At 54.3% G+C, this 16,154-nt stretch overlaps 2 protein-coding genes across 2 annotated transcripts in view; both read right to left on the reverse strand.

Moving 5' to 3' along the window:
• The window catches only part of LOC121103727 (F-box/LRR-repeat protein 18), a 5,888-nt gene extending 1,585 nt beyond the window's left edge, over positions 1-4,303 (reverse strand). Inside the window, exon 1 of the mRNA XM_040634732.1 lies at positions 4,224-4,303. The gene's annotated coding sequence lies outside the window, so the exon portion shown is untranslated. The remainder of the gene's footprint in view (positions 1-4,223) is intronic.
• Positions 1-10,499, reverse strand: part of LOC121104063 (F-box/LRR-repeat protein 18-like) — a 10,555-nt gene extending 56 nt beyond the window's left edge. The window contains 5 exon segments of the mRNA XM_040636542.1: positions 6-1,440; positions 1,442-1,531; positions 4,224-4,498; positions 9,011-9,131; positions 10,290-10,499. Of these exon segments, the coding sequence (XP_040492476.1) occupies positions 6-1,440; positions 1,442-1,531; positions 4,224-4,498; positions 9,011-9,131; positions 10,290-10,499 (2,131 nt within the window).
• Between the last annotated feature and the right edge of the window lie 5,655 nt (positions 10,500-16,154).

Raw genomic sequence — 16,154 nt, forward strand, 5'->3', positions numbered from 1 at the left:
CTTGCAGTGCTTCAGCATGTCCGAGAGGGCGGACATGTAGACCACCTTCCCCATCATGCCCAGGTTGGCCAGCGAGAGGGACTGCAGCTGCTGGCACTGCAGGCCGATGCTGACCAGCCCAGAGCCCGTCAGGATGCTGGGCAGCTGGGCCAGCGTCAGGTGCCGCAGGAACGCCAGCTGGCCGATGGCGGCCACCTCCGAGTCCCCGACGTTCTGCGCCCGGCCGCAGGGCGGGAGGGAGTTGCGGATGGCGGGCTCATTGCGCGGCATGGCGGAGGAGAAGTTGGACCCGATCAGCTCGAGGCGCTCCAGGAAGGGCACGCTCTTCAGCAGAGACCAGAACACGGAGGAGGGCTGAGGGCCCGCCTGCCCCGAGAAGGGGTTGGGGCAGGATTGCACACCGATGCGCACCTTCTTGCCGAAGCCACGGGGCACGGCGTGCATGGCAGGCTGGGCGGGCGCGCGGTCGGCCCGCGGCGCCGAGTCGGCGACGGAGCAGACGGGCAGGGACAGGGAGCGCAGGTGGCGCAGCCGGGCCAGCAGCTGGCAGAGGTGGCGGCCCGGGCCCTCGGAGCTGTGGTGGTGGGCGGCCGAGAGGTTGAGGTGGCGCAGGTTGCGGCAGGACGCAACGAGCGTCTCCAGGATGCCGCTGTCGATATCGTCCTCCGCCTTGCGGAGCAGGGAGTCCGGGGACAGGCAGTGCACGCAGCCGCTGAGGTTCAGGCTCGCCAGGCTGCGGAGCTCCTTGCCGCCGTTGATGACCCGCTGGATCAGGTGGCCGCCGGACAGGGTGCAGCGGCTGAAGCTGAAGTAAAAGGGGTCGTTGAACTTCATGTGCTGCAGCAGGGACGAGCCGTTGAGCCAGGACCTGGGCAGCTGCAGGGCGTCCAGCGCCACGTTGCGGGCCATGGAGTCCAGGAGGTTCTTGGTGGCCCCGCTCTCGGCGAAGCTGCCGGGCACAGAGATGAGGAAGGCGTGGAGGTTCTCGGGCGTGCGGTCGCTGAGCACGGCCAGGTAGAGCCGCACCACCTCCTGGTTGATGTAGCCCGGGGCCAGGCGCGCGTAGAACACACGAAGGTTCTGGTAGTGCGGCACGTTGCTCTGGCCCACCATCAGCTGGCCCGAGAGGATGGCGCCCTCGCGCGTGCGGTCGAGGATCTCGAAGTAGAGCAGCAGCTTCTCCAGGCTGGTGCAGCAGGGCACGACGCCGTAGGACGGCGTGTACAGCGTCTGCTTGAGCTCGCGCACGCGGCTCAGCGTGGCCTTGCACTCGCCGCTCAGCTGGCCGGCGTCGAAGCCGGGGCTCACGTCGATGGCCAAGGAGCGCAGGTGCTGCAGGGCCGAGAGCATCTTGGAGAGGCGCAGGGAGGTCAGGTGGCAGCCCGAGAGGTTCACCTTCACCAGGCCAAGCGGCAGCGGGCCACGCGGCTCGATGGTGGCAACCCGAGAGCCAGTAGAGCCGGCCATGTTGGAGCTGCTGGATCTCCCGGCCAATCTCCTTCACCAGCTGCTTCACCTTGTCCTCGCTCGCCTGCGGGGGGGGGGGCAGTCAAGGAAGGAAAGGGGCTGAAGGCACCCAGCTGACTCCTTCACCTTCATCCTCAGGTCGCACCCTCCCCCACGACAATCAGGGAGCCCCGAGGGGCCCCGCAGGGGCTCACTGCTCCAGCGGAAGAGGGACGCTGGAGGGGAGAGCTGGCCCCTCCTTGCCCGCCCCACATGCTTACCTACCACCAACAGTAAAGAGTCCCCAGCTAGGCAGGAACGTAAAAACGGTACAGCCGGTGTGGAAAAGTGGGGGTGGTTCCTCAAAAAGCTCAACACAGAGTGACCACGGGACCCAGCAATTCCCGTCCTCGGCATGCGCCCGACGGAATGGGAAAAACAGGGACTCGCTCCACGCTCCCCGAGGTTCACAGCAGCACTAGTCACAGGAGGTGGAAACAACCCAACGTCCACCAGCAGACGGATGGATAAACACAACGTGGTCTGCACGTACAAGGGAAGGAGCAAAGCTCTGACACACGACACACGTGGGTGAACCCTGAGGACGTCGCACAAGTGGCAAGAAGCCAGTCCTAAAAGATCCATGTTGTGTGGTTCCACTTGTGAATTATCCAGAAGAGGCAAATTCACAAGCAGAAGCAGAACAGAGGTTCCCAGGGGCTGGGGAAAAGGGGAATACGGAGTCACTGCTCGACGGATCCAGAGTTTCTGTTCAGGGTGATGGAGAAGTTCTGGAAACGCCGATGACGGGGGTACAACACCACAAATGGACGTACTGCGTAACGTACAGCAGCACGTACTTAAAAATGGTGAAGGTGGTAAATGTTATGTGACGTGGGGTTTTCTGAATCACACAATGGAATCGTGCCCTGGAAACTTGATCCTTTACGTCATCTGCATTTTCACATCACTAAACATTCCTCAAAAACCTGCCGTGGACTGCTTATGTGAGCCACAGGACGTCTAGTGAGTGGACCCGGGGGCCGACGAACGGCTGGACATCCTGGCTGCCGCCAAGGAGGCCTTCAGAAGCAACACTGCCTCGAGCGCCCATACATGTGATGTCCCTGCATCCCGATCATTCTCTGAGGTGGACTCGCGCACACACTGCCGCGCAGGCACAGGACACGCGCAGCAGTGCTCCAGGAGCACGGTGCTGCAGCATCGCGCCGGGGGCACCTGCCCCTCCCTCTCCAGGAAAGAACCCTGCCAGGCAGGAAGCCTGACCTCAGCTCTGGGGACTCAGCTCAGCCTCCCCGCACACCCACACTTCCCCAGCAGAGAGGAGCACAGCACGCTCGCACAGAGAGAACCAAGCTCTGGAGGGGCCTCACTCGGGGTCCAAATGCATAGCTTCACAACCAGTGACAAAGGTTAGGAACCCCTCCCACAGTCTCCTAAAATTTGGGTTCCGGTCAAGACCTCTATTGTTATCTTTAAGATATGTCGTCAGTTGATTTTCAACAAAAGTTGCAAGGCAATCATAAAAAAGAATGAAATCGTGCCATTTGCGACAACATGGATGGAGCTAGAGAGCATAATGTTAAGTGAAATAAGTCAGAGAAAGACAAACACCGTATGATTTCACTCGTATGTGAATTTAAGAAACAAAAGAACAAAGGTAAAGAGAGAGAGACAAACCAAGAAACAGACTTAACTACAGAGAACAAAGTGATGGTGATCAGAGGGGAGACGCGGGGCGGGGGGAGAGAATAGGTGATGGGGATTGAGGAGTGCACTTGTGGTGAACACCAGGTGATATATACCTAAAACTAATATAGCAGTGTATGTGAACTATATTGGAATTAAAATTAAAAAACATAGTAAAAAAATTCACAAGGCAATTATTGACGAAAGGACAACCTTGTCCATAAGTGATGTTGGAACAACTAAAGAGCCATATGCGAAGAAAGGAACCCTCGATCCTTACCTCACACCACATATAGAGATTAACACAAAGGGATCGTACAACTTGTATAAGACAACGTAGCAGAAAATCTTCACAACCTCAGGTTCAACAGTTTTCTTCAACAGATTACAAAAAACATGAACTCGAAAAAAATCAATCAATTGGATTTCAACTTAAACACCTATTCTCTTCAAAAGATACGGTTAAAAAAAAAAAAAAAAAACAGAAAGGCAAGCCACAGACTCTGAAAGAAAATACTCACAAAACGGGCATCCAACAAAGGACCCAGAGTACAAGAGAACTCCTGGAACCCCACAAGAAAAACCCCTACGCAGTGGCTTCTGGAAAGAAGATATACGAATGACCCAGGACTGGATGGAAACAGCATCACGGGCACCCCAGCCTCCTACCTAGACCAAGTAAAAGCACAAGGTGACACCTGCCCGGCCCATCAGAAGAGTGGACACTTAGAAGCCTGGCCTGGAGGGTGCAAGGCAGCTGAAGGCCCACACGCAGCTGCCGGGGGGTGGGGTAAGAACTTCCAAAAGTTCTGGAACCCACTCCTGGGCATCTGCCGGGAAGTCCGGCTCCCTCCCAGCACAGCAGCCATTGAGCCCACGCCCTCCTGCTGGGTAGCACGCTACCCGCACCTCTCGGCCTCTAGCTTTCGTCACCTCATGTGTCTTGGAAGCTGAGCCGGTCAGGACTCTGAGCGCCCGACCCCCTCGTCACCAGCCGCACGGCGCCCCACTGCCCGGCTGTGCTAGCCCCCAGGTGGGCTGTCCCCAGCCCTGCGACCCGCATTCACCTCATAGTCCTTCTGCAGCAGCACGGTGTGGGTGAGGCTCTTGTCCAGGCAGAGCACCGCGAGCTTCCGGCAGGTGCGCCGGACGTTCAGGACCAGGTCTGTACTGGGGACGTGGCTCAGGATGTGCAGCAGGATCTCATCCGAGAAGCCGAGAAGGTGGGCGCCCACCGCCACGGCGGCTGCCGCAGGGGGCACGTCGTCATCGTTGGATGTGTCCTGAAAAGAAGGGCAACACCGAATTCCTATGGGATCCCGAGAGTGGCCTTCAGCATAGCCTCCTCAGCCAAGGACAGATGTCAAGGGCAGCCCTCGCCATGGTCTGTGGGAAAGAAGGTGCTTTTACCAAAAATCTCAACTGCAGAGCAAGAAGCCATGATAGTCTTCAAAAGCCCCTTCTAGATGCGTGCACTAGGATCTCGCCTCAAAAGTTAAGAGATTCAAAAATGAAACTTGAATTCTCTTCCAAATTTAAGGGGTTTTCCTACGAAAGGTCTCCTATCAAGTCTGGCATGTTTCAGGCTCCACTTAACGATCACCGGCCAGGGCCTTCTGCGTGTGAAAGCTGCTGTCCTCCCGCTGTCCCATCGTCATGCTGTATTCTTAAAACGCTTGGGAGGGAGAATTCTCTCAAGTAACAGTAAGAACCGGGGCTGACATCAGTGACTTCACCTCTCAGGGTTGCTGTGATGGATCTCAAGCCCTCTGCCAGCCGCGGGGCAGCTCTTCCCAGCGCTGGCATGAAGGGCAAGAAAAGCCAGAGAACGAAACCGTCACGTCCTTATGAATAAGAAACAGCACTTACTCATGACATTTTTACATCTTAAGATCAGTACGAGCTAAGGGGAAGCGCACAGTGTATCCCCTCCCTTATCACACTTTCTGGCTAGGAACTTGTGTTGGTATCTCCCGCAAGATGTCTACACATTTCAGTTTGTTCTGGTGGCTATCTGCAAAAGGTTTTCTTCCCTACTGTGGGCCTTCTGCCATTCCCGGGTTGATGGGTACAACCAAGAGGGAGGGGGTTCAACCCACGTTGGTGGGACATGAAATCCCCAAATCAAGGACAAAGGAACTGGAGGCTCTCAGGGGAGCCCGTGGTGGGGAGTAAACAGTCCTGAGGGGGTGTCTGTCTGACCGCCCCCAGGAGAGAGCACCCAGGATTATTTCTCCTTTCATTTCCAGTGATTCTGTCTGCAAGCTTCGGCTGACTTTTCTTCTGCACATACTTGCATGGATGGAAGAGAGGCCTGGAAAGCCCTGCTGCTGCCATGGCAACCGTGAACCCCGGGGGCGGGAGAACCTGTGCGCAAGCCCCGCCCCACAGCCTCCAGGGGTTTCCCTGGGCCCTCAGACTGCAGCACCCCTCTACTCCATCCTGACAAGCTCCACAGCCTGCAAGCCCTCCCCAGGCCTGAGAAAGGGTCTCCACAAATATTTCCCACCTGTTTAACAGCACTGGCCCTTCCCACATTCCCTTCTCCGTAAGAGGCAGCAGCCAGACGTGCCCTCACTGCTCCCCTTTCCATCTGAGGTGCCTTCAGTCCTGTCTCCCTACTCCCAAGGTCTGCGAGGGCACCCAAGTCCGCAGTGCTCTGGAGCTCGATATTCTGGGGTTAGTGTTCTCAACCATTAGTGACTTCCCTTAGCTCAGTGCTTCCCAAAGCCAGTCATGGGGATCAGATTCCCAGACCCCACCCCAGACCTAGGGACTCCATCTGCAGGGAGAGGCTCAAACCAGAGGGATCCTTATCAGGCAAGGTTGGCAATGGGGCTCCAGGGCTCAGGCAGGGAGAGGGCCTGTGGGCAGGAGGGGAGGGACAACTTAAATCCGCTGAGCAGCCTGAGGCAAACCGCTCATCCCCTATCTGCAGATTTATCAAAGTAAGAATGCCTTCTGGGGGGCGCCTGGGTGGCACAGCGGTTAGGCGTCTGCCTTGGGCTCAGGGCGTGATCCTGGCGTTGTGGGATCGAGCCCTACATCAGGCTCCTCCGCTATGAGCCTGCTTCTTCCTCTCCCACTCCCCCTGCTTGTGTTCCCTCTCTTGCTGGCTGTCTCTCTGTCAAATAAATGGATAAAATCTTTAAAAAAAAAAAAAAAAAAGAATGCCTTCTGGGAGCAATGAGAACTTAGGGCAAAACACTGTATGAAGCTCCAGCATCCTATAAAGTCCACATTATACTATTAATACTGAATTTCTCTTAAAACCACCCAGAAGTTACAGGGGCACCTGGCTGGCTCAGACAGTAGAGCATGTGGCTCCTTACCTCAGGGTTATGAGTTCGAGCCCCACGTTGGGCATGGAACTCGCATTTTTTTTTAAAAAGACACCATTAAAACCACCTAGAAGTTACATTAAAAAGAAAAAAAAAAAAAGCAGGAACTCAGTTCCGGCCCCCTCTGTCCAGTCTCAGCATACCCCGCAAGATGATTTTCCCACATTCTGTGCTCCCAAACGTTGCCCCGAGGCCAGCTCCCTGCAGGCACTCGCCCAGGTCTCCAGTGGCAGATCCTGGGAGGGGGCTGCCCAGTTTGCAGCAGTCAAGTCTTTTGCCTGGAGCCCAAACTTTCCAAGCCAAGGTCCTGTGGTTTCTGAGTCCATACACACCTTTTCCCTGGGAAAGGCAGAAGCTCTGCAGAGGTCAGCAGCAAAGAAGGCATGCTCCCTGGGAGGGAGTGAAACAAAACCGTGGCCCGGAGAATGCCCACCCCCCCACACACCCGTATATACTGGCACTTGCTTCCCTCTGCCTCTCAGAACGATGTGTTCTCAGCCTCGGGGGAACTAAGCAGACCCAGTCTCCATCTCCAAACCGCTAGGCAAGGGGCTCCCGGCTGACTCGGTTGGTAGGTAGAGCACGTGACTCTCAATCTTGGGGTCATGAATTCAAGCTCCACACTGGGCGCAGAGCTTACTTCAAAAATAAGAAATTAGGGCAACCCTCTTGGGTTCCCTCCCTCTTTGGGAGCTTTGTACTATCGCTCAATAACCTTTACTATCACTCAATCCATCACTCAATAAACTGCTTTGCTGCCCACCCAAAAAAAAACAAAAACAAAAAAAAATTCGGTAAGGAGCCTGAGGTCAGACTCAAGCTGGACCTGATCAGCCGAAACTGATTCTCCACAAGAAAAGGGCCGCTGGGGCTTCCTGACAGGTCCAGCACAGGCATCCCCTGCGGTCTGCGCAAGAGCAATCCAGGGACGAGGACGGACACGTGCTCTTCCTCAGACGCATCTGGGAACCGTATGGCTAGAACCAGAAGACGACCACTTCTGAGTGGTTTGAAGCGTAAGGGTTAAAAAGAGTTTAATGCACTTTTCAGAATGTAACATTTCACAGTTTTTTTTTAAGAACTGAAGCAAAAAAAAAAAAAAAAAGAAAAGCAACATTAAGTAACTGCCCAAAAAAATCCCCCCTCCCAGAGGTTTACCAGTCAGGCACCCAAAGAAATCACAGGATTCACAAACCAACTGATGAGATGTCTGGAATGATGTAAATAAGCCAAAGGGAGAGACAGACGAAACAAGATTGGTCATGTGTTAACTATGAAAACCGGGCACTGGTGGGGGGGGTGCTGGCTGGCTCAGGCAGTGGGGCAGGTGACTCCTGATGTCAGGGTTCTAAGTTCAGGCCCCGTGTTTGGCATAAAGCTTACTGAAAAAAAACAAACAAAAAAGAATAAACACTAAAGGGAAAAATAATATCTGTTAAACAACTGGGCAGTGGGTACAACAGAAAGGCTCCTCACATGTCATGACATGAAACTGTTATACACAGCATATTTTGCATTATAAAACCTTTGTGAAATCACAGGGTCAGTTGGAAGAGGCGCACGATGGTCTGGGTTTCCACTCTGCACTCTGCCCCACTTCCTAGGACTCCGCTTCTCCAGGCGGCAATGTCTGGAACGTGCCGTGCGTCATGCCACAAGCCGCTGCCTCCACCAGACATGCCACCACACAGGAAAACTGCTACTTTCAGAACTTGGGCTCAAAGACTCAAACACAGTGAAGGCCTCCCAGCATCAGCCAGACAGGCCTAACCCACCCCCATCCTGCCCCGCCCCTGCCCTACCACGAACCCTGCGCCCCCTCCAGCCTCCTCTGATGAACTTGCTTATCTCCTCACTTGGCCAAGAATGGCTCCTCCAGAACAGGGATCGCTTTTTCATTTCCAAGAGAAAGAAGCACAGAACCAGGTGAGTCAACAGACCACCGCTTCAGAATGATCTGAAGCATTACAAGAAACAGACCCTAGAGGCACCCGGGTGGCTCAGTTGGTTGAGCGTCTGCCTTCGGCTCAGGTTATGATCCCAGGGTCCTGGGATCGAGCCCCACGTCAGGTTCCCTCCTCAGCAGGGAGCCTGCTTCTCCCTCTCCCTCTGCCACTCCCCCTGCTTGAGCTCTCACTCTCTCTCTGTCAAATAAATAAATAAAATGTTAAAAGAAAGAAAGAAACACAGACCCGACTCCCAGAAACTCCAGGAGTAATCCTGGGCATTTACCTTTTAAAACCAGTAATGACTATCAAAATCAGACCACCTCATTCTGGAATCCTACAGTGGGGACAGTTGTACAACCTTGTGAATATATTCTTTAAAACTGCTCTGGGGCACCTGGCTGCCTCAGTCAATGGAGCATGCAACTCTTGATCTCAGGGTTGTGAGTTCAAGCCCCATGTAGGGGGTAAAGCTTACTTTAAACACACATACACTTTAAAACTGTGAATTTTATGGTGTGCAAAGTATGTATCAATAAATAATAAATTGAACATCCCAGAACGGACCTTGATCTCCACATCCACGGTAGAACGAGAAGTCCACAAAGTTACAAGAGGCCTCACTGGCCAGGTCGCTCATATGTGCTTCAAGGAACAAAGGGCCCTTTAGCAGGGGTACCAGGACCCCCTAAGACCCCGTAAGACCAAGGTACCAGCCGTACACACAACTACCTGGAATCAGCTAACACAGCCAGGCTACCCCACAACTATTCCTCGAAGAGCTGTGGTTTTCTGGCCCTTCAATCCTACCACCAGTCTACAGGTGTGTCCCACACGCTCCCCCTCAATCAAGGGGCCCCTTCTAAGCCAAACTCACTTCAAATGAAGAGGAGCTGCCAGCAACCCCAGCCCCATCCATTTCAAAGAAAACATTTGAACCTCTGACTCCTATTCCCCAGAGCACAGGTTAGCCCCTAAGACTGGAAGTGCACTCAAGGGTCCAAGTCCCAGATGATAAATAGACACACAGGTGTGCACAAGTACACATAAAGATAGGGAGGGAGCAACAAATGACAAGACACCAGTCAGAGTCCAGATTCCCCATACCCTGGTCTACAGATAAAATACCTTGCACCACATTACAGGGTCTCAGACCCAGACTTGTGGAGAACTGGGGAAAGGAATTCCAGGGTAAGCCAGAAGTCTCCCAGGTAAAATGGCTTTTCCTCCATTACCCTCCAAGACATACAACAAGCAGGCGCAGAGAAAAGTGGCCTAAAACTGAGCATTCAGAGATAGTGGATGGGGTGCAGAGTGGACATGGAAGACGAACGTCTCATAGCTCCAAGGGCTGAGCCCAGGTACAGGGGCATGGGAAAAGGGCCTGGGAGGCCTACTGGAGCATGGAAACTGTGGGGGCGGAGAGGCGGGGAACAACTCTGGCGAGCACGACTGTGAGAATGGGAAAGGGATGGAAAACCCAAGGGGGAGAGAGCTTGTGCCTTCGCAACAGGGTGAGGGCCTGAGGGGCGGCGCGAGGCAAGGATGGGGCAGGGGGCAAGGCCAGGATAGGGATGGGAAGGACCGGGCGAGGCCAGGGTCGGGGCAGGAAGGACCAAACCCGGCCGACGCCAGGGCTGGGGTGGAAAGGGCCAAGCGCGATCGGGGTAGGGGTCGAGGTCAGGGTGGGAAGCACAGAGCCGGGCCGCAGTTGGGACGGGAAGGATGGAGCGGGTTAGGGGGCTGGATGGAAAGGACGCAAAGGAGACCGGGACGGGATGGGAAGGCCAGAGGGGAGCCAAGGCCGCGAGGCAGCAAGGAGAGCGGAGAGAGGCGCCGGCCGTACCTCTCCGGAGCTGGCCATGTCGAAGGCGGGCGGGGCCGCGGCCGCCGGAGCCGCAGCCCCAGGGCCTCCCCCTGGCCCGCCAGGGATGCTCAAAGCCGGCGCGTCCGCGGCTCCACAGAGACCCCGGTAGGGGGCGGGGCCTCCGGCCACTTCCGGCGCCTGTCTAACGCACTTCCGCTCGCCAGCCGGCGTGCCCCGCGCGGCCGCCATGTTGGGTGGGGCGCTGCCGCCTGGGGCCCTACTAGGGCGCGGGGTGAGCCTTTGAGGACCCCGTCCCTCGCAGCTGCCTCTCTGACCTGGGCTCCCCGTCCTCTGCTCCTGCCTCCTCCTTTCCAGGCACACTGGTCTCCCCCTGCCGGCCCAGTCCTCTCCTGCCTCCAGGCCTTGGCATTTGCATCCCCTTGCCGGCAAGTGTGCAAGAGCTACATGTCGGACCACCCCGCAGCAAACGGCGTCGGCTCCTCCCTGCCGTCCTTACCCACCCTAAACTTGCCCGTTGTCTTGTATTTTTCTCCATAGCTCTTTGCACTATCTGACCCACTGTGTCTTTTCTTTTTTCTTTATTTCTGTTTTGTTTTGTTCTCTCCCTGTACTCAGCGGCAGAATTGCGGGGACCTAGGATGCTCCCTGACGTGTGCTCGGCACTGAATAAATACTTGCTGGGTAGCTGAACGTGTGGATGATGTGCCCTCACCCCCAACGCTTTGTATGTAAAAACCATTTACGAATAAAAATCCGTGGGGAACACTCTCCCGAGTGACCCCTAGCATGTATATGTGTCCTGCGGTTGCTGGAACAAAGCGCCACCACCGTGCGGGGGGGGGGGGTCTTAGACCACAGAAATGTATTCTCTCACAGTTGTGGAGGCCAGAAGGAGGAAACGAACTGTCGACTGGGCCGTGCTCCAACAGCTCTAAGGAAGCATCCCTTCTTGCTCTTCCTAGCTTTGGGTGGTGGCCAGCAATCCTTGGAGTCCCTTGGCTTGCCTCGGCATCACTCCAAGTTCTGCCTGTGTCTTTGCAGGGCCATCTTCCTTTCTGCGCGCTCAAGGGTATCCTTTCTTGTAAAGACACCACTCCTGTCGAATTTAGGGTCCACCTTAATCCAACATGACCTTATCCTAACTAGGGACATACGCAAAGAGCTTATTTCCAAATAAGGCCGCATTCTGAGGTTCTGGGCGGACACGAATCTTTGGGGGACACGTTCAACCTAGTACATCAGGTTTCATATGCTCTCCCCAGGCCTCATTTACTTCCCACCTCATTGGGTTAAGTCTGTTAGTATCAAGAGGCCTTTGATGAGGTCCTTCTGTGGGTGGACCATCCTGGGGGCAGGTACAGGCCTTGCCTCAAAGAGTTAGTGGTTTAGTCAACAGTTAAATACCACTTCAGGCATAATAAACGTGAGTGTTAATGGAGGCGCCATTGTTTACAATCAAAGGCTTGACAATGAAGCCCAACTATGACCTAGGCAGGCGTCTGGAGTTCAGAAGCCCACGGTTCTCCTCCAGTCCTAATTCCTGACCCATTCCTTCTTTTCCCCCCCACAATCTGTAATCAGGTATGTTTTTCATCATGGGGAGGTGTTTATTTTCTGTCCCCAGGGAAGAGGCCGCTGTTAGGCAAACAGGCTTTAGCAATGGAATGTAGAAAGGGCCTACAGCGACCCCCTGGCTGAATACGGACAGGCCCCTCACGTGACACACCTCGGACTCTCCCTAGGCCCTAACTCGCCAATGGACTACTTACAACCGGGCACAGTTACCAAAAAAGGGAAAATGCCCTATGTCACCATACCTCCTCACCTTCCCCCTTTAAAAACAGCCCCCACCCACTGCCTCCTGGCAGACAGTCTCTGCTTTGCTGTCCTGCCTGCCACTCCCTTGCAGGTGTATTCAATAAACTTCTGTCTCCTTTGTTCTGCCTCAGGGGAATTCTTTCATGGCCTGTGCCACCGGCTTCCGCGCGATCTTCGCCCCACATCTGGGGGCCCCCATCCGATCAGGAAAGACACCACATTTAGACACCGCACCCCACAGAACAGAGCTTCCCAATAACAGGCCCTCGATAAACCATGGTCAACTAAATGACTGATGACACGAGATGATCCATTGAGTGTCCCACACAGAAGAGTGATTCACTAACTACAGAGAGTCCCACATTTCCTGGGTGATCCAGTTCTGAAGAGCATTTCGTTGGAGACCACTGAGCGTGGGCTCCCAGCAACCAAGCTGGGGAGGGGGTTCCAGCGGCCTCACTGTTCTTACGCCCTCAGGGGTGGTTTCCAGGTTTGGATGACACTTCCTCACAGTCTCTCAGAGAAGCCACCCCTGCAGTGCCTGGCTGGCCCCCGGCCGTGGGTTCCCCAAAAACCTGGAGTAGAGGCTGGAAAGGATGCAGGAAAGGTGTGATCTCTGTTATTTCTCAGCCCCTCCAATTCACGTAGATGTGGGGTCTGGGGAAAAGCTCTTTCCTAATCTCAATGACAACGGCCAACATTCCCCACACCAGTGCCTATCACTCACGCTTTCCACATGGGACCCTATTAGAAACATCACTGAAGCCTGGTGGGTAAACCCTATTATTACCCCATCTTGCAGAAGAGGTCGCAGGTCCAAGTGAGTAGTAAAACTGGGACTGGAGCCCGCATTGTCTCTACTCCAGAACTCAGGGACTTGGGAGAGGCAGAGCCAGTCCTCCAGTTCTAACTCCTTAGGCGTGTTGCAGGGAGCACAACCTCTGAGCCCCAGGACGCTTCAGTGAGGGGGTGAATGGAGCTGCGGAAGGTGGTCAAGGCGGGAGAGGCCCACCGGGAGAACCTCCACGCCTGCCCCAGCGCCAAACCTTTAAGAGGACCTCATCCCACCAGAAGAGTTTTTGAAGGGGCCAAACCTTCCCTAAGCTCCTCCCGCTGTAGCCAGAATGACCTTTTATTTTATTTTTAAAGATTTTATTTATTTGAGAAAGAGGGAGAGAGAGCACAAGTGGGGCTGTGGGGGGTGGAGAAGAAGAGGGAGACGCGGACTCTCCAGCGAGCAGGGAGCCCAACACGGGGCTCGATCCCAGGACCCCGAGATCACGACCTGAGCTGAAGTCAGATGCTTAACCGACTGAGCCCCTCAGGGGCTCCCGGAATGACCTTTTAAAACTGTGTGTGTAGAGGTGAAAAGTGAGTTTCGCAGATGGGAGCACACAGATGCTTATTGTAGCTTTCTTCATAATTTCCAAAACTTAGAAGCGACCGCGATGACCTTTGGGAAGTGATGGATAAGTAAATGGCATTCCGTCCAGACAATGGAATTTTTTTTTTTAGATTTTATTATTAAGCAATCTGTACACTCAACATGGGGCTCAAACCCACAACTCCCAGATCAAGAGTCGCACGCTCCACTGACTGAGCCAGCCAGGCGCCCCCAGACAGTGGAAATTTACTCAGCACTAAAAATAAGTGATCTATCAAGACATGAAAAGACACGGAGGAACCTTAAATGCACGAAAGGGAAAGAAGCCCGTCTGAAAAGGTTGCATATGGTATGATTCAAACTGCACGGCACTTTGGAAAAGGCAAAACTTTGGAGTCACAAAAAGAATCCATGGTTTCCAGGGGTCAGGGAAAGGGAGAGATGAACAGAGGGAAACATCAAGTCCAGGGCGCTTCAGTGGCTCAGTGGGTTGAGGGTCTGACTCTTGGTTTCAGCCCAGGTCTTGATCTCAGGGTCGTGAGTTCAAGCCCTGCCTCGGGCCCCAGCATGGTGTCTACTTAAAAAAAGTAAAAGTAAAAACACCAAAAGAACACCAGACCCATACAGCGTAAGCAGCAAGAGTGACCCCAACATCGACTATGGATTCTGGGTGACAGTGGAGTGTCCGTGTAGGTTCATCGGTGGTAACAAACGCATCACGCTGGGGGGGCCGTTGATGGTGCGGGAGGCTGTGCACATGTGGGGGCAGGGCGCACATGAGAAATCTCTGTACCTTCCTCTCAATTTTGCTGTGAACCTAAAACTGCTCTAAAAATTAAAGACTATTAGTATTTGTGTATTGAGTATAGTTGACACACAATGATGTTCCACTACCTCCAGATGTAAAAAAACCTCTCTTCATCTTAAAAATATTTTCTTTTTAAGTAATCTCTACACCCAATGTGGGGCTCAAACTTACAACCCCGAGATCGAGAGTCGCACGCTCTACCCACCGAGCCAGCCAAGCGCGCCTGAATTCTTCATTTTAATCAATTTGTTTATTTATTTATTTATTATTTATTTATTTATTTTAAGGTTTTATTTATTTATTCGACAGAAAGAGAGACAGCCAGCGAGAGAGGGAACACAAGCAGGGGGAGTGGGAGAGGGAGAAGCAGGCTTCCCAGGGGTGCAGGGAGCCGGATGCGGGGCTCGATCCCAGGACCCTGGGATCACGCCCCGGGCCAAAGGCAGACGCTTAACGACTGAGCCACCAAGGCTCCATTTTAATCAATTTTAATAATTTTGTTATTATATATATAAATAAATACATATAGAAATAAAATAAATTTTAATCAATTTAAATTTAAATGACCATGTGTGGCTGGTGGCCCCTGGGGGACAGGACCATAAGCTCCATGAGGGCAAACAGAAGTTGAATGATGAATGACCAAGTGAATAAGCATCAGGCACTTGCCAGGGGTCTCTGGATGGTTCCAGCCCCCACGTGCCTTGGGTGATTCCAGGCCAGAGCGGGTGTTCAAACCCCACCACTGCCACCCCCGAGCTGTGTTACCCTCCGAGCCTGTTTCCCCACAAGGAAGATGACTGCCCTGTGACCGTGAACCGCAGGATCCAGGAAGAAATATCAGGATGAAGGGGAGGAACGGAGCCCCTCTACTTACCAGGACTCCCCTCCTCTCAGAGTGGCCTGTGGGGACCTAGTTCTGCCCAGGCAGGGCTGCTCTGCAGAGGAGGGACATTCCGGCGAGAAAGGTGAGCCTCGGTGTCAGAGCCGCCTCACGGGGGAGCCAGCCACCTAAGAAAGCAGGGAGCTTCCTGTCCCAGGGTCGGGCGAGCTGCAGAGAGGGCTGGGGACAGCATGGCGGTGAGAGCCTTGGGGTGTCCGGCCCGCCGATCTGCCAGGCTTCAAAGGCATTAGGGCCCAGCTTTCTCACAGAAGGTCGGTGACCTGGGGCCAGCCGGTCGCCGTCCTCGTGGCTGCAGATTCGTCATGGGTGCACAGAGGAAGGCAGGAAGCAATGCAGCATCCTCTCACTTAGCCTGCCCGGGGCTGGGCTTCCTGGAAGGTGCGAGGCCTTTGCTCCAAGCCAGGCAGCAGATGGCCGGCTGCGCCTGGGAGGGAGGGAGAAGGGCCTAAAGGACTCTCAAGGTCCTGAGACACACGGGTGTCTTCCAGGGCCTTTCAAAGGAAAAGATTGATGGGACACCTGCTTACAACCATCTGAGGTGTTACTGATGTTCCCATTGCTCAGACACGTCCGCAGATGGGGATAGGACTTCCCAAGGCCACTAAGAGAAGACACGTGGCCCCAGTCACCTCCGTTCTGCCTCGGGGCTATGTCGCCATTCACCTGGTCTCCGATCCTGGTCAATCCACGCCTCTGTCCAAGATAAGCAAGCGCATATCTCCAGCTGCCCCGCTGACTCTGCCTCCCGGGCCGGCTCAGGCTGCCCTGCCCCCCTCCTGCTCCAGAGGGACAGCTCTCCGTTCCCCCATTCGCCCGGCTTTAGGGTCCTTCATTTTTATGTTCAAAAAAGACAAAATAATGAGTGCTTTTCCCTCCTTTTTAAAATATCTGTATTTCTTAGTTGTTGGGGTTTTTTCCCCCCAGTTTTCTGGAGATGCGATTTGCCAGGTTTCGATGTGGGTGTGCACC

This window comes from Ursus maritimus, unplaced genomic scaffold (assembly GCF_017311325.1).
Source record: "Ursus maritimus isolate PB19 unplaced genomic scaffold, ASM1731132v1 scaffold_2, whole genome shotgun sequence".
Lineage (NCBI taxonomy): Eukaryota > Metazoa > Chordata > Mammalia > Carnivora > Ursidae > Ursus > Ursus maritimus.